Source organism: Lepisma saccharinum, chromosome 23 (genome assembly GCF_977018435.1).
Source record: "Lepisma saccharinum chromosome 23, izLepSacc3.1, whole genome shotgun sequence".
Lineage (NCBI taxonomy): Eukaryota > Metazoa > Arthropoda > Insecta > Zygentoma > Lepismatidae > Lepisma > Lepisma saccharinum.
Window position 1 is genome coordinate 22,663,430 of NC_139251.1, and position 22,749 is coordinate 22,686,178.

General features: G+C 35.6%; 1 protein-coding gene and 1 non-coding gene across 4 annotated transcripts in view; both read right to left on the bottom strand.

Annotated features, from left to right (window-relative positions):
- Pcl (polycomb protein Pcl) overlaps positions 1-20,341 on the bottom strand; it is a 39,012-nt gene extending 18,671 nt beyond the window's left edge. Inside the window, exons 1-5 of one of the 3 annotated variants that reach the window (XM_083144225.1) lie at positions 20,276-20,341; positions 11,296-11,456; positions 8,772-8,897; positions 7,460-7,660; positions 5,009-5,200 (exon numbers count right to left, since the gene is read on the bottom strand). In XM_083144225.1, the coding sequence (XP_083000351.1) occupies positions 5,009-5,200; positions 7,460-7,660; positions 8,772-8,897; positions 11,296-11,322 (546 nt within the window). In that variant the 5' untranslated portion in view covers positions 11,323-11,456; positions 20,276-20,341. The other 2 variants (XM_083144223.1, XM_083144222.1) reach the window with 2 other exon arrangements.
- Positions 18,290-18,364, bottom strand: TRNAS-UGA (transfer RNA serine (anticodon UGA)). The gene has a single exon. It is a non-coding gene; the product is annotated as a tRNA-Ser (tRNA).
- Positions 20,342-22,749: the final 2,408 nt, after the last annotated feature.

A 22,749-nucleotide genomic window follows, 5' to 3' on the forward strand; every position in this document is an offset into this window, starting at 1 on the left:
CTATGACATTAACAAACTTCTTACGTCACATGCTGGCAAAATTTTTGTTACACTATACTATAAAAGATATTTTAAAAGTATGTCCTAGCTTTAGACTCCATCCCAGAGACACTTTTAAGTGTATTTTATGTACGTGTTTATTTGTTTTGTGTGGTGTTGTGTGAAGCCGTTAGGGCATCTGACTACCATGCAAGAGACCCAGGTTCAATCCCTGGCAGGGGAGAACTGGGGTGATTGTAGTCTAATTATCCTGGAAGATATGCAAAATTCGAGTTTCCATTTATTTTGTACCAACATTATGTGATAAAACTATACTTTGTGATTACATAACAGGTACATTTACATTCTGAAGTGATCTAATATTTTAAAGCAAATCTCTGGTAAACTGATGCTTGTAATTGGAGTGGAATATTCACTCGCTAATATTAATCAATATTTTGAACTTTTAATTGTTATAATTTTCAAGCATCAGTATCAGTGGGAATCAGTAAGAACATAGGTGTAAGTATCCGTTCAAAGTGGCATTGCCTCAGCCCTACTGGAGACATCTTACAAAGTTATCCACCCCCATTGCTAAATCTCTGCTGCTGTTAATTGATTGATTGATTTGTTTTATTTTACTTTGCATTTTCTGCCTTTTGGCTAACTGTGAAGATGAGGATGAGTGATGATTACATGAAACTTCAATGGGACAACCACAAAGAACATATCCATGCCCAGGCTGGCATTCAGTGTGCTGTGCTAACCACTCCATCACTCAGCTCTGCAGCTGTTAAGTTTGGCAATGCAACACAAAACAAAAACAAATAGGCTCCATAGTTCTTCCCACATGCCTACAGAAGTAACATATTCTCACAGACGAAAAACCACCTACGGACCCTGATTATAACATCAGGCCAGTGTTGAAAGCTTGGATACAAGTTAATTTTCTTGGTGCTTTGTGGTGTTTGCATTTCTGCAATGAAAGTTTAACAGAACATAACTCGCATCACATGCCAACATTTTCACACAAGTAATGAGGTTCAATTTTGGCATGTGCCTCTATTTCCATCAAGCTTTCAGGACATGTGGCTTCAACAGGTAGCAATAAAGGGGAGAGGTTAAAAAGGAAATGACAGATTATGGAAACAAGCTAGTGCCACCAGCCAGACATGGAAGAATAAAGAATACGACTGTTACCTAAGGGCAACTGCTCTCTTTTTTTTTACCTTCATCCCGACTATCTTTTTGATGTGAAAAATGGCTAGAATGCGAGGTTCGAGAATGACAAAAATCTAGTATTCTCCATTTTGTTGGTTTCTATTAGCAAGTGGTTCCTAAAAATTTAAAACCGTTAAATGCTGGATTCCTTACAATTACTGTCATGGTGTATATTTTCTTGACATCTGTGGCTAACAAAAAAAAAAAAATTGCAGGGAAATGTGAAATCCAGGTAAACAATACTAATCTTTTGTCATATTAGAGCATAAGATATTAGGTGTAATAGGTGGAAAACTGTACAGGGTGATTCCATCGGTAAAGGCCCCAAACGTTTGTCTATAAAACTGACATTTACTTAAAGTTTGTACTGAAAATTTGTATGCACATACCTGAACAATGTAAAACAGGATCTGCTCATATCTGATGCTGAAAATGGTCACCTTCCACATGCAAGCACTCTTGTACAGTCACGGACACTTCTGGGTTGTAACAATATCATTGGAAGTCAATGGGATTGCTACAACCCAGAAGTGTCCATGACTGTACAAGAGTGCTTGCATGTGGAAGGGGACCATGTCTCTCCAAATTCTGGAATACTTTTCTTAAAGTGGAGTCAGCAATGTCATCAATCTCTTGATGTATAGCATCTCTCAGGGCTGCGATTGTGCGGGGTTTATCTATGTACACTTTTCCCTTCAATAAGCCCCAAAGAAAGAAGTCAGGTGGGGTGAGTTCGGGAGATCTTGATAGCCAAATATTTTTTGAGATAATTCGGTCTCCAAAATAACTTTTAATTTCCCTCATCCTAACATTTGAAGTGTGACATGTCGCATTATCTTGTTGGAAATATCCATCAGTTAGTTCATCATCTGTTAACTGATTGACAAACTCTGTGAATATTCCCAGGTATACTTCCGTGTTAACCGTTTGTTCAAAGAAAATAGGGCCTATAATTCGTCTATGAGACACTCCACAGCACACTCCAACTTTCTGAGAATGCAAAGGCTGTTCATGTATTGCACGAGGATTTTCTTCTGCCCATATGCACGTGTTTTGAGTTTATATAGTCACTCAGATGAAACCATGCTTCATCCGTAAACCAAGTGAGGTCTAAAATCCCAGGATTCTGAGTGAGAAAATTTTGAAACCATAAACAAAACTGCACACGTTTTTCATGGTCTGTCAGCTGCAATTCTTGAACACACGACACGCGGCAAGCATGTAGTTTTGATTATTTTTTTTTACAGCTTTTTGACACGTGGAATCTCGGAATATGGGAGATTAGTTTCTTGGGAAACTCTTCGCAATGATTTTGATGGTGATGCCAGTAATTGCTCCTTTACATACTGTTTTGTCTCTTCGGACATTTTCTGGCCTCCTGAATGCTGTGTGACAAGACTTCCCGTTGTGTCTAACTTTGTTACCAATTTCTGGATACAACACTTTGAAGGTACACGTCTCACACGAAATTCAGTCTGAAATGCCCTTTGACATGCTTTAAATGAACCAGTTTGTCAGTATTTACGAATGAGGAACACACGCTCGTCGATTGTGTACATTGTAATCCCTATACATTCGAGCCAAAGCAACCGAGATGCATTGTCGCGGGACAAAACAAATGAAGGTCACTGGAAGAGTCCAAACCTATTGCGAGGGGTTAGATCCTGTTTTACATTGTTCAAGGTATGTGCACACAAAATTTCAAGACAAACTTTAAGTAAATGGCAGTTTTATAGACACAAGTTTGGGGCCTCTAGCGAGGGAATCACTAGATACAATCCAAAGCTGTAAAATTGAGGTTCCATAGTATGTACAAAATTAGGAAGAAACAGCATTTGGTTAGAATGTATGTGCTTGGTGTTTGAGACTGAAATGAGTGTCTTTGGCACATAATAACTTTCAATTTTAATGAAAGGACAGATCAGTGAATTAGCATGATACAACATGATACTTCATCATGCAATAAACGAGACATATTAATGGAAATACATGTTCTCCCTATCAATTGTTTAAACCTCTCCATCACAATCACAACCTTAGTTTTCAGTCTCTGGCTGGGTCTGCATTTGTAAACCTTTTAAGATGCTTGAAATAAAACAGTTTCACCTCCTGACAAAGCCACAGGGTACTGTGTGAAAGCAGAATGAAAAGAGACACATGACAACATCACCACTTGTGTGAAAGTTTCATTATTTTAATATTTTTACATTTCATGTACACTTCAAATTCTTAAGTACATATAAACTGCATTTTACAAGCTCTATGCTTATCATTATTGTGGCATCTGGGAACTGTGGACAGTGCCAAAAGAATAATATAGTGCTTGTTAAATATAATTTACATGTAATTAGTTTGAAGGGCAAATGTAACACGCAATGTATACAATTAAGAAAAATATTATTTCCATGAACAATTGCTTTTACTCTAATGAATTACAATGGATTATTATACTTTATGACATATTATTCTCATCAACATGTTTGGGTGTTAAGAAATGATTTAGAACACAGTAAATTATTAGGTGTATGAATGCTTGCATAAAAAAATTACATGCTTTATTTGCTCTCGTAATGAACTGAAATTAACTTCCTAAGTGGACATCAAATTGTTTTATTAACAAACAAGGCCAGAAATCTTAAGACAAACAAAATTATTTCTGTGGTATATAGGTGAGGGGTGGGAGTAATCAAAGGGTGAAAATTACTGACTATCTGAAAAAATGCCAACTAATTACTGATAAATTTAATTAGAGCCTATTGAAAATGTAGTATTTTAAAAAGAAAATCTGGGGTTTTATTTTTAAAAACAGTTTTCCAGTGTTCAACATCCCCACGGCCAGTCACAACACCTTTCTATTGAACAAAACTAATATTTTTATGAAGGTAAGAATGTTTTCATTAACATACTATAATTTTCATTTTCTACTGAAAAAATCAAGATTAATTCACTGTAAACAAAGATATGTAACTTGCCATGGTTACATAGCATGGTGAATATTACATCAGAAAGCACAAAAGAAAACCTGACCCTAAAATGTAATATTAAAATTTTTAAACATTTACAGAAAGGCAATGGTCAATGAACACTTTCATAATTGGGCTCCTTTAATGATATAATAATAATTACTACTAAGTTAAGAAAAATGGAAAGGAAGTACTTTATATTGAATTGAAATGAAAACATGTGTCATTTCACAGAAGATTCTCCCAAAATTCAATAGTGAAATAATTCACAAATTGCAATGAGGACTTTGTATTTTTCTCTGGAGACCAAGATGAAGCAACTTAAAATGCAGGAAAATTTGAAATTGAGGAAATTTTATAGCATTTTGCTCCATTGGGAATATGAAGTGTGAACATAAAGTGCAAGAAAATATAAAATCCGGGAACGTAAAACTGGGGTTCCTCTGTAGTGACCATTATCAACCCCAATAGATGAAACTAAACTTCAAAACTCCTTTGAGAACAATGTCTCTCAAGCTGATTTTAATTTCATACATGGCCAACACTTCAAGTCCCAAAAATGCTGAAAGTTTCTTGACTGAAGTTCCCTACCTCCCACTTTACAAGTAGCCCCTAATTATCCTCACAATGTTGAGCCAGCACCATAAGTTTGGTCATCTCGGTGGGATTTAAGCTGGATCCAATTGTACTATTCTTCTGTGAAATGCCATACTGATGAACTTTCATGGACATGTAAAAATTGGTAATACCAAATGGAAAATTTATTTCTGCAGATATCACCCTACAATGTCATTTGTTGTTCCTATAGTTCTATCATCTAACACAGAGACAAGACCTGTACATACCTCATATGGTAACTTATTCTTATCTTCCAGACCAGGCATGTCTGACCTTGAACTGTAGGATACGTTGCTATTTTTTCTTGTGCTGTCTTTTTTAACTGGCTTTGTATCTTTCACTTTCAATCCCATATTTTCAAGGCATCTTTTGCACATCCAATGTGTCTCAGGTTGAACGTATTCTTTGGCAATATGGGGCTAGAGAAAAAATAAAAGATGTCACTTTAATAAACACATTTAGAAATGTCTAAAACAACTACAGATGATAAATGCTACAAAATAAGGATGGGACCGATTAATCGGTACTCTATCGGTATCGGCCGATATAGGCATATCGGTGTATTGGTCTATCGGTAAAATTACTGATCCGATATATCGATTATTATTTGATAATTTAGTGCAAAATTCTACCATTTTGTTGTAATTTTTATGGATAATATCCATGCCCTACTTTCTAAAAAAGTAAATGTCTAAATATGCAATTTATCTTGCCCTGTAGTCACCTTGAAACACACATTTATTAAGAAGGTGAATGAACCTTTCAGGTTCTTCAAGGACCATTTCTAATTTTATATCGGATCGGTAAATTTTATATCGGTACTTTATCAGTATCGGCCAAAATTTCATATTGACCCATCCCTACTACAAAATAATAATTACAAATGTAATATGATTATTTCTCTTTCAGTTAACAGTTTTTACAAGCACATAAACACAATCTTTTATGTAATGTTTCGGGAGAACATTAGTATGATTAATCAAATATAATCTTGATACAATTGTCTGATGAAGGGAAGGTGTATTCTCCTGAAACGTTATATCAAAAATTGTTTTTATGTTCTCGAAAGAACTGTAAACTGAAAGAGCAATAATTCTACAATGCAAGCAAAAACGTACATAGAAAAAAATCTATTTTGGTTGCAATATCACTTGGAAGTTATATTTTACTGGTATTTAGTCGCTCTGGCACTTTTATATTTTGATATCATGTTATTGCTTTCCTATTTATTGTGGGAGTCTTTTATAAGCCATTCATCCTGAATCTTCAATTAATTAAACAACATTTAGATAAAAAATCTGCACATACAATGAAACCCTATGAAATCTACAATCTACTTCCCCATTTCAGATATTTTTTCGTTTAATTGAACATTTCAGCCATTAAGCAATCACTATATCTTGATACAGGGTAGTGTGCAGGATTGGGAGATTTTGATAATACCGTAATGCACAGTAATAATATATATATTGTTACATAATTCTGGACATAAAAATGTACATGTATGCCATTTGCAAAAAACAGGCCAGAACTCACTTTTTGAAAATAACGTCCTCTAAATGGCATCCCTCCCTGAGGTAACATTCCTGCATTCGGGAATGGACGTTTCTCATAACTTTCTGAAGTACGTCCGCAGTGATAGACCGAATCTCTGAATCTCTTTACATATCGCAGCCTTTATATAAGAAAAAGTGAATGGACATTTGATTCCACTCTATTCAAAAACTACGCCCTGGAAAAATTACCCCTGCATGTTCTAGAGTTTATCTGCGTTCAGTTTAAGGCAAAACGATACTTCCAAAGTTGCGAGGCAAGAGTTTTCTTCTTGTTTTAAGTCCACTTTATGCACAGTAAGGCTAATCGGGACTGGACCTATAGTTTGAAGTGGGATACGAACCACTATGTGCCTCTACTGGGTATCGAACCTGGGACCCCTTGATTACAAAAAGCACGCTGTTCCCCTGACCACTGCTCCATAGCAACTGAAATGGCATTGTCTACGCAACATTCTCATGGTCTCACAGCATTGCCAAATTTAACAATGACCTTGTACTACGAGATTCAAAATCTCCCACTCCCGCACACCACTCTGTACAATATCAAAATTCACTGGACACAGAGAATTGATAAAATTCCTTAAATTCCGTGCCTTTTTCTTTCAGAAGCTCCTTATGTATGGGCAGATTAAGAGAGAAGGCTGAGGTTTTTTATTACTTCTATCCTCCTTCAGGGATGGGAGGTAAGTGGATGATGTAAATAATATTAACCACTTGTCATTCTGTGACAACTGCAGAAAACTGTCAGCCATTCCACCATAGTAATGTTCATTTTAAAACATTCATTGATTGATTTGGTTTATTTTTGCTCTTCTGCCAGTTTTGGCTAATTGCAAAGATGAGGATGAGTGATATGATGAAATTGATGAAGGGACCCATGCCCCGGCTGGGATTCAAACCCAGGACCCCAGGTGTTGTAATGAGTTCAAAACATAAGTTAGCCTTTTAGCCACTACTTGTGCTTATCACCAATCTGCTAAGAAAGATAGAAGTTGATGGGAAAATTACGACCACCAACAAAATAACGGTGTGCATTACAACTTGGATGTTTTATGGTCAGTCACAGTTGCCAAAATAAATAAATAAAAATGCAAAGTTTAGTAACACTAAGTTAAACCTTACCTGATGACACAATTGGTGATATCCTCTTCCACACTTATCACAACTTATTATTTCGTTTGAAGCTTTTGATTCTGACCTTTTGCATATGACACACAAAAGACCAGATTCTGGCAGTGATAGTTTTGCGAGGTCCTTGATAGATGACCATCTTTCTGTGTTATCACCAAATTTCACCAAGCACTGTTCACTCACTGTATCCACCTGAAGAGAATGGGAAAAAAAACCAAGTGATGGAATGTTGCACCAAAATAAGATTTGTGTTATATTAAAATTGTTGACTTCACAAACCACAAAAAAATCATTATGCATAAACTACTGTCTACAATGTTTATATAACGAATCTCATCCAACATACAAGTAGCTGTGACGTTAGTGTATGTGAATCTTCAGTAGTCGCACACAACTGTTCATGAGAAATAAGAGTAGGTGCCTCTGCTGGTTATCATAATATATCAAGAGGAAACTGCATATTAATACTGGATTTGTTATAGTTGACAGCTTAAGAAAATCAGACCATGTATTGATTGATTAGATATTTCATAATCTATGTTTGAAAAAACAAATTGGTACTTGAAACTTACATCAATATTGCATACTTTACAAATTATAGAAAAAAGTAGAAAGAGAAGGAAGAAAAGGAAGAGACAGAGAGAGAGAGAGAGAGATAGAGGAAGAATCTATTTATTCTTTCCTCTTTTCCTTGATTTTCTCTCTCTCTCTGGTCTAAATACTGTCACTCCAATACCAGTATCACCACCAAGATGATTGTGATTGTACGTTTATATGGAACACTATGATGCTCAAGAAAGCATACAAACCTGCAACTAAATTATTACTACTTACTGAAGGCTTTTTTTAACATAAAGGTTTTGTTCTTATAGTAAAAACTTTTGCTGAATAAGGATATATAGAATTTATTAGTTGCTATAGTATTCAGGTGGTAAATTCTATAAGTGGAACACTGTCTCTGATGGTTGCAAGAGTAACAGTGGACATGCTAATATATAAACAACTTTGAGAATGTATATACTCTTCTTAATTCGTATCAGGCTGAGAGCACATGCACACCACTGGAGCAGGTGCTCTCTTTGTGAGCAGCCTCACAGCCCTTTTATTCACACAAAATCTTGAGAAATGAATATGTGCTCAATTTTACTCGCATGAATAAAACTGACAACCTATTCATTTCTCAAGATTTTGGGGCATGTTCTCCATTTCGTATGAATGAAAATGCAGCAGACCTGCTCACGCAGCGAGCAGTAGTAACTTTTTAGTATAACTAAATTATTTTGTAATAAATTAAACAGCTTACCTCCACCACAGTTCCTAAGTATATTAGTCCATCCTTATCATGTAGCAACACGTCCTCACCTTCACTGAAGACACACCGTTCTTTTGTTGTACTATCAGGTGCTGCAAGGTTTTCCTCTGTGTGATCCTATCAAAAGACAATTCAATGAATCATACTTCTTGTGATATTGACACACAATGACCAAAATATACACACTAAATTTAATGCTAATATCTTTTTAAAAAAAGTTAGGAATGAGACTGGAAGCTAGACATCTCTTTAATAAACTATTTTGAGCTTCCACTCTATTTACTAGATCAAATTCCCTGATGCTTTATATACATTTTTAGAGCACACTATAATATTATAACTTCCTACAATAATGTTGTTTTGTTGCTTTAAGTCCACTTTATGCACAGTAAGGCTAATCGGTACTGGACCTACAATTTGGGATCCGAACCACTTACGCCTCCACAGGGTACCGAACCTGGGACCCCTTGATTAAAAGGAGACGATGCTACCACTGTGCCATCACGGAGGCACCTTCCTGCAATGTACTTGAACAAATATTATATATATATCTTAAATTGTCAATGTTCAATATGCCAAGCCATGTAAGTGATCTTTGCTACAAATAACAATGCTTATATTGCACAAGTGTTCACAATACCTCCCAATTAGAATAAGTGTAAAACAAAAAAGCTGTAATTAACAATTACCAAAGCTGGGTAAGTCCATTACCAATAAGACAAATTTTTCACCTTAACTTGTTTGATGGATTTTATTTTACTTTGTTTTTCTACCACTTTTGGAGAATTGCAATGATGAGGATGAATGGTGGTTAGATGAAAAGGATGAAGATGCAATCATCAACACAACAAAAGCCCCACACAGGACTATACTAGCTGAGTGTCCAGATGCCAAAGCCTGGTTAGTCTGATAAATGCAGTCCATGGTACATTACCTGGAATAGAGACTGGCATTTGGGTGTATTTCGAAAGAGTCACCCCTTATACTCCTTTTGTCACTTGATTTAACATAAATTATGTACTTATTAACGCTCATATTACAATAAACTGAAGCTGTAAAAAGGCACTTGATCCAAATTATATTTAAGGCTATGACTTCCACAACTTTGCATTTTTTAATATTTTCTTTTTGGCAAGGGTGACTGAGCACATTCAGTATATTTTTGTTTTGCTTATCAAGATAAGCAGTGGGAAGGCCATGTGGCACAAATGGGAGAAGAAATTAGAGTTTACAGGATTCTTGTTGGGAAACCTGATGGTAAGAGACCTGTAGGAAGACCAAGACGAAGATGGAGGGATAATGTTGAGATAGACCTAAAGGAAATCGAGGATGGAGAAGACTGGATTGATCTTGCCCAGGATAGGGACAGATGAAAGGCTTGTGTTGCTGCAGCCATAAACCTTCAGGTTTACGAAGCCTAGAGAATTAGTTTGTTTCATAGTATTAATAATTTTCTTTTACACCTAGACATTTCCAAAGTACATTACATTTGCTCCTCTAGTACTAGTCAAAGTGGAAGGAAGCTCTTGTACGTAGAAGGCTTTCTTTGCTGTCAACAGGCTATTGTTTACATATGAAAATTTGCACATAGTGGTCACTGTACACTGCAAGTTGGAGATTGTAAAGTGAACTACTGAGACGTATGAAAATATCCTACCTTATGGTATTAATATTCAGAAGAAAATATACTAATACATATTTTCAATTTCATTGTTCGATCTCTTCTGTATTTTAATCATAACACTCCATGGGGAAAAGAATTGTTGCTAGGGTCTATTTTTTTATGTTGGCAAAGTTATGGAAACTTTAGGTGATAAAATTTGGGCTATTTTAATCATAAAAATCGTAGCCCTGATGATAATGCAAGATGCCACACATGGAATTGCAAGGTTGATTGAGTTGGTGCTTTAAGTCTACTTTATGCACAGTAAGGATAATTGGGACTGGACCTACAGTTTAAAGTGGGATCCAATCACTACGTGCCTCCACCGGGTATCAAACCCGGGACCCGTTGATTGAAAGGCGACGATGCTACCACTGCGCCATTGGGGAGGCCCATGGAATTACAAGGACAATAAGCAGGTCCTGAGGCCTCATCCAACTACAGCAGGCTCAGCAGCTTCGTTGGTAAAGTAATGACACAGTATGCCTAAGACCCAGTTCGAATCTTGTTTGATCTTGTATTTTTCACAGGAATTTCTACATATAAAAATGCAGTGTTATGGGGGGTGTAATAGGAGTGGCTTCAGACATTCATTAATTGTACAGAGATTCTCATTATTTTCCAGAAATAAATAAGAAAAAAAAAGATATGAGCTCTTTGTAGCAATTGTTATACCTTTATTAGCAATAAATATTCAAACTCTCGAAAAAATGTTAAATTTTCAGTTCAGTTTCCTTACTTTTGATACGCCAGTAACAAAAATAAAACATTTTAAAACAACAAACTGCATTCATTCTGGTGGACTGTCACAAGTGTTTTATGATAGTATGAGAAACTTCTGATAGGCCTTACCTTCTTTTTTGAACTTTGGAGGGACATTGTATTAAAAATTTTGGCTACTCTCTCTAATATCCACTCCTTCCAGGAAGACCTTACTTGATCCAGCGTGATATATGAATTGTGTGAAACTGTTCCTTGCCACACCTTGAATTCACATCACTGCTTGCTGACACCTATTAAAAAAAATATGGTAAATTATACCACCAACGATACATGTATCTGAAATGTGGTTGGTTTACATAAAAAATAGTTCTTAACAAAATTGCATTGCAGATGTTATTAATAACAAATCTAGCAAACAAAAAGAAATGTTCCAGTTTTAAATTAAAGCACGGATTTTTAAAATGCAATGACATATTGCAATGGACGTCAGTTCGTTTTTATATTCATTTATATATTTGTCATACTTTTATAGTTTATATCTGCGTAAATACTGATGCATGATGTTTCATTTATAAAATAATACTGTGTAAATAATATACATATACAGAGCATTCCCCGACATTCGCTACGAGACTGAGCAGCAAGAGGCCCAGCATCAGCGCTTGTCTTTCCCGGAGAACGGGACCCACGACGGTCGGCAGAGTCTGCTATTAAAATTACAGTTTTCATATTGTGTTCTAACATTGACTACAGAAGGTGTTGAAAATGATATCCCTCTGCTGCAACACATTCCTGGCATCTACGAAGAAAATTTGCATTTACACATGCAAGTTTGTCTACTGTAATTCTACAGATTTCTCGTACAATACTCTCTTTTAACTCACAGATGGTGGGTGGATTGTCTTTGTATACTTTATTTTTTTAGATTTCCCCATAAATAAAAATTGCAGGCTGACAAATTGGGGGACCTAGAGGGTTCTTGAAACACCCTTTTCTTGTGAGGGCCGGCGGATAGATTTCCGAGGAGACTGTTCTAACCTTTGTCATATCTCGTCGAGTTTTTCCTCACGTTGTCGCACTTCTCCACAATTCCTCTTTCCGAAGTAACACTCGACAAGATAAATCCTTTGTTGTAATGTAAACTTTTGTGGTGCCATATTAAGCCACAATCTTCAACACACGGACACCACACAACACAACTTACGAGGAAGGATTATACTGGCGTCAGTCTGCAACATCAACAGAAAGGGAAAGTGAGCGAAAAAAACAGACTGTAGCGTGCGACTGTCACGGACCTCGTTCACCGGGAAAGACAAGCGCTGACACCGGGCTGCTTGCCGCCGAGCCTCTTAGCGAATGCTCTGCATATACATACATATAATAATAATAAATATTGCAGTTTCTTACAAAGTTACACTTAAGCAATTTACAAATTCCACTTACGTAAAGGTTTACGGAACACATTCGGGGGGGGGGGGGGGGGTTACTTACTGCATTGAGATTTTTTTGTAATTTTCTGCCACTTTTTGCTAATCATGACAATGAGGATGAGTGATGATGTTGATGAAGGGACCAAGGATTATTTATACCAGAATAAGACTGCATATACTTGTGCGATCTCTTTCTTCTTTTACATGACTACAGACTACTATACTTTTGATCACACAGAACCATTTACAGGAGGGAAAACAACTTACTAGACATGTGAAGAACATTCAATGGAATAAGTTAAGTGATACTTTACCATGATACTTCAAAAAGTAAATAGACTGGAATTTAATTATTTCAGTCCACCTAATATGTTACAAGATCAATAATACTAGTGTTACCAAAATATTTCCCCCCTTGCACCGTTCTAAAGGATAATCACACACAGTAGGTCAAGAGTTGTGTTCTATAGAGTTACTCCGAAAATTTGTATGCAAGTACAAAGTACAAACATTACTACATATCAAATTGTAAAATCTGTAACTTGCACCATTCCCTCATTATTAATTCGATTCAGTACATGATGACATTACACATTGTCTTCTGCCCAAATATTGTATCATCTACCAGCTCACCAGAAAGTGTTTTCTGGATAAGCCTCATATTTAAGATATTGACAGGATATGTTCATATGCATATTATTCACTCCTCTTTCAACAAAAACTGACTACCAATCCCTACAAAACTAATAGAAAGAGCCGTAAGTTTCAAAATAGATGGCATCATCTTCATTGCCCTATCAAAACACTTTATTTATTTATTTACTAGAAGATTCCAAATACAGCGTTAGCCATTTTACATTGGAACGATTTTATAGAATATAAGGACAAAAAAAACAAACAAAAACATAATACAACAAAAAAATAACAGAAAAATTACATGTGGTTAAGAGACTTACATACTTTTAGCTAACTTTCTTCTAAATTTGTCCAGATTTTCAAAAATGTCTATTTCGCTTCCTAGATTATTGTAATCACTGGGCAGTCTATGAAACAGAGAGCGCTGGATGAGGCACAATCTCGGCTTCTGAGAAGCAAAAAGTAGAGTGCTTCTTGTTGGGCGGGCAGGCACACGAAAGTGAATTTCTTGAAGAAGACGGCCACTTCTGATGTTGCCATTCACTATTTTGTGTAGAAATATATGGTCAGCCAGTCTAAGTCTCTCTTGAGGAGTTTGGATATTTAACATTTGCAGGAGGATGGACTTTTGCAAGTGTTTTGTGGACGGAATTCGGTGTCGAACAATGGCCAGGAAGAAATTTAGGACGGAATTTAGTCTATCTGAATTTGAGGGGCATGCCATAGACCAGATCGGAGAACAGTATTCAATTTTAGGTGACACAAAAGATTTGTAAAAGGTGCTGAGGGCAGTCAAGTTGTTTATTTCCGTGAAACGATAGAGAAGACCCAGCATACGCATTGAACCCCTTGTGACTGTAGAGATGTGCTCAGAAAAGGAAAGTTTCTCGTCAAATATGACGCCCAGGTCCTTTTGTGCGGCAACTCTTTGAACACAATTATTTTTTATGAAATATTTAGTATTAAATGTGTTTTTCTTCAAGGAGAAGGTCATGATGGTACATTTTTGAGGGTTGAGTTTTAAGTTCCATAATTCACACCACTTTATTAGAGAATCTAAATTCTTTTGCAGAAGTGTCATGTCACTGAAATTGGAGATTTTACTATCTCCAATTTCTAAAACTAGGGAATGGTGTACGTAACAGATGTACATTTTGTACAATTACAATGATTGTACATTTTCTTTTAATTCATCATCAATTTCATGGTTACAATGGAACATAATTTTACATATTTTCTAGAATTTAATTTTTTATCAACCTGGCCCCCCTGAAGAACAAAATCAATGTTCAACTTGTATTGGTACTATAGGCAGAACAAGTCAGTTTCTAAGTGCAAAATACATGTAGTTTTCTTGGGTGGTGTGCCACCAGAGGTAAAATTAGATTATGTTGGTCTGTTTTGTGTGTGTGAGCATTTTTGTCATACTAAACAAATATCCAAATATGGCTTTAAATATAAAGGTTGAACATTACAATAAGTTGGTAGTGTCATGGTATTTTTTGCAGATTTCAACTCAACATAAGTTGTGTAATATAGAAAACACAAAAATTTTAAAAAAAAACAATTTTTAAAAGAAAAATTAGTAATGATTATTATGTGAACAGTAATGTGCAACAACCTACGTAAACAGATGAAATTACGAACTACAAATTAACATACTTCATAAGAAGTTAAGTTTTTGTAAAGAAACAGTGAAGTACGGCAGACTCCTCTAGCATAGATGGATGTGCTGAGTTGTCATTATTCTGAACTTTATTGCATTCAAGTTTTCAAATGGAAATATGGTGAATTCCGAGACTTCATACTGTTAATATCTATCAAACACAAAACTTACGTAACCTACTATCCGTGACAAAAATATTGAGCCCTCTGTTGCCGTGCTTGTAAAATTGTGTTCCGTGGGTGGAAAAAAGTCAAATATACCTCATTGGAAAGCTTCAAGTATCTATTTTTTAATAAGCGTTATCTAAAAATTATTCTTCGTTGCAATTTCGTATTATAATGAAAAATTCACTAAAAAGTGTAGTTTTTTCTTCCAGTTTGCAAAGAACGGGGAACTTAACATCATACAGTTCATAATCCACAATTGATATAATATTGAGATTTTTTGTACGTGAGGACGGATTGTTTTTGCATCTCTGGAAGAAGTCAAATGGGGATCTTCACTAGATGCTTCAAAAATTGAAATTTTAGGCAAACGTTCAATCTTGAAAAGCTTAATTGCAAATTCAATTAAATTGTAAAAAGCTGTTTATATGACACATTTGATCCAAATCCAGAAGTTTAACATGTGTATCTCAAATACGACCACAGATATAAATTATTATTGACCACTCCTAATATGGTAAACGTCTGGATGCTGTATGGCAAGATGCTGCCAACCTCAGACCCCGCGGGCTGCAGGTGACTTGCGCAGTGTTGCCACTTCGCAGCAGCTACATGGTCTACTCTGAGGGAATGCTGGAAGTGCGTTCCGTTGGTCCGATCCAAAACATTGTGGCAGTGTAAAATAATGAATAAACAATTTATCATATTATGAATGAAATACATTTTCTTTGTATACTTTAGTTATTGTTATATTTTCTAGCTTTTATCCAATCTTTATACAAACGTCATTTTCTCGGTATCATTTTATGTCACTCATTTAAAAAGAGTAAGTGCAACGATGAGCTTGATTTGATGAAGGCAATTAAATATTTTACCAAATATTTGAACCCGTGACTGCTGGCTTCGCTGTCTCCTCTGTATAAAAAAATAACGTGCCTGCGATGTACAGCAACTTCATAACAAAGGAAAACAGCAAGAAAAAGTGCATGTAAGAGATCTTATGTATGTGTGAGAGTTCAGGCTATATGGTAGGAACACAAGAGTGATAAAAGACATTCGTCAATTACAGCATCTGAACAATGATTCTCTGTGCACAATAATTTGCTTTGTAACCAAAACTTCCGGCTTACTTTCCATGTCAAAGCTGCTGGTTGAACGCAAAGTTTAAAGGGCTGCCGGCGGTGTGTGGCAACAAAGCACACTTCATGAACGAGATGAAAAATGCGAGAGCCGGTTGGCAAGAGAAACAATTCTGTCTGTAGTTTTCAATTTGCAGAATATGGAAAGATAAGCCATAAAAATTTGATTTTTATTCCATGCTGATTATTTAGATATGCTTTGCATCGCTATTGGGCTGACCATAACCGAGATTGCAACACTGTCATTAAACATTAATATTGGCTGTTCCACAAATGATAGCAACATTTTATATGGCTCAGATATTTACACATAAACAAGCTTCAATCACAAGAAATTTCATATTTTTACGACTGGTTTTCAAGAAGCTACACACAATTGAATTCGACTTACATAAAACACACACGAAAAACTACACTTTTACGAACATTTTTGTTTGAATCGAGAACAGACAGAGCTAAAATCAATTTGTCTTGCTTTTTTCTAAAAGTAGACACTTGTAGCTTTCCAAAATGTATATTTTTTTAATATACTTTTTCCTCCCACGGAGTAAAATTTTACAAGCACGTAACCAGAGGGATCAATATTTTTGTCACAGATAGTAGGATCTCACAAAGTGTGTAAAATTTGCATCACAGGAAAATAACAGTTGAGAATATAACTTTAGAGGCTAGGTAAGTTTCTATCTACATGTTTCTGATTTTCATGATATATTCATAAAAAAATTCACACAGAACAATGAAAATTAGCATGAAATTTCATAAAATGTTTTATAACACAATACTGATTATTGCAAATGAGTTTTACAGAATATTTTACCTACACTTTGCAACTGTGAATGAATTTAAGAAAAAAATGATTACATGTCTGTTCATGATCGTAAAAGTTACCTACCGAGTCATATGCATTACAAATAGCGAAGTTTATATTAAAATATGCCTTATAAACAAACCAAAACAAAAAAGGCCTTTAAAACAATATAAACTGTCAACAGATTTCTAAGATACATCCCCAAGATTATACGGAAAGGTTAACTTGTCTCTAAACATGAATCTGCTGGAAACGACACCTGTGAATAAATACTGTAAGGATGGATTTTTATTTCAAAAACCATTGAACATGACTGGGCAATCGATGTAGCTCACATTTTGGATATAGTACATACCTATTTCTGATTTGTGAACTACTGTGCTTTTATTTTAGAGTTTTTACTTGGGACGGTAGATTTTACATACCAGACCATTCCCCGATTTCCTTCATATTTCGCATACTTAATAATTTTGGAATCCTAATCACGAATCTGCAGTTAATTTTTGGTGGTCACGTTTAGAATTTCGAAAAAAAGGGGGGGTCCGTGATCACAACCCACAATGCACGACTCCTCATTATTTACCAGAACATTTTGTTTCTAATACTGAAAAAAAGAAATTTAATTTCTATCCTACTTCTTATACTCACAAAATACGTAGTCCCAATGAAGTATCCGAGGTTAACATGTGGGGGTAACATGCTGAAATTGTTATTTGACGTGTAGAAGTTGTAAAATAAGCTTTTCAATTACCACGCTCATTCTCCGTATACAATCATGGAAACTTCACGGAAGGATGGCGGAAGTTAATAATCTGTGTGGTGTGAGGAAGATGGCTACTTTGTAGGTAAGAAATAAAATTCTTTCATTCGTAAATTTTAGTTGGGTATATATTAATAATAGAGGCCATTCCTTCATATTTTGCATATTCAATATTTTAGAACACTTGATCACGATTTTGTAGTTATAATTTGTCCCTCCAGTGATAAGAAACAGATCTTTTTTACAGTGCCCCACCCACACACCATTCACGCATAGCACCACAAACCATTCATTCACAATAAGGTTAGGTTAGGCAAAAGTAGTTATAATTTGGGGTCGTAATTTTGTTCTTTAGGTATTGGAACATTTTTTTTACACACCATTCATGCATAGGTTAGGTTAGGTTCGGTTTGGCAAACATAGTTACAATTTGGGGTCGTTTGAGTTTGAAGTCCACTTTATGCACAGTAAGGCTAATTGGGACTGGACCTACAGTTTAAAGTGGGATCCAAACCACTTGTGCCTCCACCGGGTATCGAACCCGGGACCCCTTGATTTCAAGGCAATGACGCTACCACTGCGCCATCGGGAAGGCCCAATTTGGGGTCGTAATTTCGTTCTTTCAGCATTGGAAACACGTAAATAATGAGCAATCGTGTGTTGTCGGTTGCTATCACAGACCCCTTTTTTTCGAATTTCTACACGTGACCCCCGAATATTAACTGCACATTCGTGATAAGGAGCCCAAAATCATTAAGTATGCGAAATATGAACGAAATCAGGGTATGGTACGGTATTGTAAAATTGCTCCCTTGGGACCACCTACCATGACAAATACATAAGAATGGTTAAAAAATCTGAATCAGGGAGATGAGGTACCAACATGTGAATGACGTGAAAGAAAAGTTATTTTCCAAGCATGTTGCTTGTAAAAGAATTTGAAAGAAGAAAACCGGAGTCAAGTTCCTTTTGTTTTATTGCAGTTTCATCATGCTACGAATGCAAATTTTTCATGGTTCAATTTCGATTTACGTCTGTTAAAACATACTGCGGAATTTTAGTGATTACTTAAGATTTTGTTCAATATATGCTTTTGTGGTTAAGTTAGACAGGACAGGTTTGGTTCTCTTAGCATTAATATAAAGTCCCTAAATGCATTCTACTAAGGTTCCAATTTACTTCTACATTCATTCCCACTAATCTACGATACTTGCTGTTGTCAACAGAGAATAATTTGTCCGTGGGAAGAACGCATGCTTGCATAAGGTAATTTTTAAGTTGTTTTCTTCAACATAAATAACTTCTTTTTCAAATCCAAACAGTGTTCATTACTTTAAGGAAGGTTTAAATTTCGTGTGACAATTATTTCCAAAATTCTACGATAATTAGCCTTTCTAATAGGAGAATTAAAAAAAAAAAACATAAAACAATCTCAACCGTTACCAAAAACTCTACGTGTGTTTTAATAACACACAATATTTCGTGCCAGTTCTAAAATGATATTGTAAACACATATGGTATGCAAAATTGATATTCTTCCACATTGTGCACATACGGATACATTAGTCATCAATCCGAATTTTTACCACGATTCTATGTATATCGAATGCAAGGTTGCAGTTACATTGCATTGCAACTTTCTTTACACACACATGAACAGAAAATTAAGATATTTGGAAAACATTTAATGATGAATATTTTAAAAGAATACTTCATAGTGTACTGAAGTGTAAACTTTTAAAAACACTGAGTTTTTGCCACATAAATGGGAGGAGCGTCCATACAAAATATCGTACATGAGGAACATAAGAGCCGGGATAGTCGAGAGTTCAGATGATCGAGTAAATTAGCTTTCGTTACAACAATTGTGTGTATTTCATGCGATTTTAACTTATTTAATGTAGAGAGAGATTAAGATAGGCCATGAATATCTTCATCCTCGAATGTCGAGATATTTTCAAAAAACAAACATGTGCTTTCAGTGTAACTCTGCACTTACGTTAACAATTATAAATTATACAATAAAAAAATAAAATAACATATTTAAAAAGGTAATTATCCAACCTTACTAAAGTAATGCAGCACCGAAACACACGTCTTCCGTTGATCGACAAGGCAAAATCAACATACTCCATTGGTTAGCTTCTCGGTTCTTTTCCCTCGGTATAATACAGATATTCGTAGCATGCAATATGCTAAAGAACTCCAAATTCTGTATCTTTAACTAGAATCTTCTAACTAATGATACTACCACGAAAATATGCCATCATTACGCAAAGATTTTCCTTCGTCGACATCACTGACAGCCATATTGAGCTCCAAAAAAAAAGTTCAAGCTACACGCGCATCGCGCGGCAAACGGCCACTTTCGGATTTCAATGAACAATTTCGAATAAAAATAACAACCGATTTCTCACTTGCAAACTATTCAAAAATCATGTAACACTATCAAATATGGTGAAGCCCTTAATGTGTGCTGAATTTTCCGAAGACACAAGAAACCGACCTTTCTATCATATTCAAAATATGTACGTTTTCAATCTTACAGCCATCTTGTTTTTGAATCGTTTACTTCTGGTTTGATTCAAATTGAAGTCTAAATTGCGAAAACATTGCAAATCGGTAGAGTTTACAACACTAGAAACGGTTAAATAGTAATTAAATATTAAATAGGATTTCATATAAGCAATAATCAGTAACAATTCTTTAAATCTTGAAGCATGCATGTATCTTTTCAACTTCGTCCAACATAGCATTTCCGGTAATCAAAAAGAGATCATCGGCCGTAGAATTGAACGGTTATTTCTGAAAATATGAATGACAAGTGAGTGGATGCCTACACATCTAAGTATGCATGTTGATCCCTTCTCGTGATTACAAACAACCTTATATTATTCATACCTTAAATATGTAATATATTTATAGTTGTCATTTTGAAGGCAGAAACGTTTTCACAAGTATCGTAAGAAATGCGGCATTGTATAAAAAAAATATGCAGTGCATACATTTGCATTTTGCCAAGCTGTAAAAATGTTGATAATGCATGCATAACATTGACAAAGTACACTTTTCTAAACGTCTGCAATTTTCCCTTGAAACTACACATAAAGAATAAAGAAACATAAAAATTCCCTACCTTACACTCTTTAATAAGAGTCGTTACTCCTCTTGCGTTTGTCACGAAATATTTCACTTCGTATTAGCCTGTGCAAAATTAAGCATACAAAATCTTATTATTGCCGGTTATAGTCTTTCTAGATACCAATACCCCTGCTGCGGATCTTTATGTTAGAAAGACCAGTCTCAATGAAAGGCATGGCATATCGGTCACTTTTTGGCTAACCGCGACTAGGGTGAACGATGACCAGATAAAAGTGATGGAACCACATTCTCACATAAATACCTAGGCAGCCAGGCTGATTCGAACCTGGACCCTTTAGCGGCGAGATCCACAGAGGCGGATACAGTGGACGTGAGAATTCAAACTAATTATCCGGCCGCTCAAGCCCAGTGACTTGAACATATCTTTTTCCAGGACACCGCCCCTTTGCCGCCTGCTGTATACTCATCCATGCCGTTCTCCTTTACCTATTCTAATTCTCACCAATCTCTCGATTCTATATCATACTAATCCCACCTTCTTGCTTATATAGGCTATACGGATTTTTACCACCTCCACGAGAGCGCCAAAACCTTATTTCTCATTACAAAAGCGCGGCTACTTTGTTTAAGTTTATTTTTTAGCCCACTTTATGCACAGAAAGGCTCATCAAGACTTGACATAAAGTTTAACGTAGGATTCGAAACACCATGTGCCTCCACCGGATACATAGCTATTTGTTTTAAAATTAGTTTTATTTTTAGTTGACAAGAATTAATTTAAGTTACTGCTGAATGACATAATTAGTATATTGCAAAATCATGTACCAAGTAGGTAATTTTGATGGGTATAAACACATATCTATCTACAATATGATCTTACCAGTAACAGTTAAAGTATTTTCAAAATAAAGCTATTATTTTTTGTGATTGATTCGAACCCGTGACCTCTGGCGTCGTAGTGAGGTGTGATAACCACTCCATTAAGGACGCTGGCATACCACTTAAGAAAATCGTGATAATTTTATTAATAGAAATATCGACTCGAAGAAATTGATGTTTTTGTTCGTCTGTTAGATAGATGCTTGTACCGTAAATATGTAGCATGGTCCTGTTTCTTATTGGAGGAAGTGCCAAATATCCACCTCGCCGGCGTAAAACTTTTATCTTGAGCCACCTCTGACCCAGTGGCGGCTCGTGGTCTGACTTTATGGGTGTGCACTTCAGCATCGCGTCCAGAAGAAGTGGTTTACAACCCTCTCAATACTCGCTCTTTTTTCTCTCTTTTTTTTTGCGTCCATAATGATGCTAAATGTATTGGTAACCCAAGTTATGAACACCTTTTACTGAAAAATAAGGCTATAGGAGAGTTTTATTTCATAAAAATATTAATTTTTACAAATTTGAAATACCGCGGCGAATTTTCCGTCGATCACGAAAAGAGCGATGCTATTGGATATATAGATAATTCAACATTCGATTACCTGACAAAATCACTATAAACATAGAAATGCCGATCTACAATATTTAATATTATTGTGAATTTGCAAAATATTTAGTAAAAACTTTCGCCTTCGCTCCACTGATAAATGTCAACAAGAATAACTATATTTGCATACATGAAACAAGCAGGATCGGGCGACTACCCAGGGCGCCAAACCGGGGCATCCTCCTTGATGAGAGCCAAATCCTAAGCGTGAGTTTATATTTTAGTCCACTTTATGCATAGAAAAGCAAACAGAGACAGACGATCTACAATTTAAAGAAGGGTCCGAACCACTATATGCCTATACCGGCTGCGTGTCTATTTGTTTTAAAAAGAGTTGAATTATTGTTGACAAGAATTAATTGAAGCTACTGCTGAATAACTTAATAAGTATA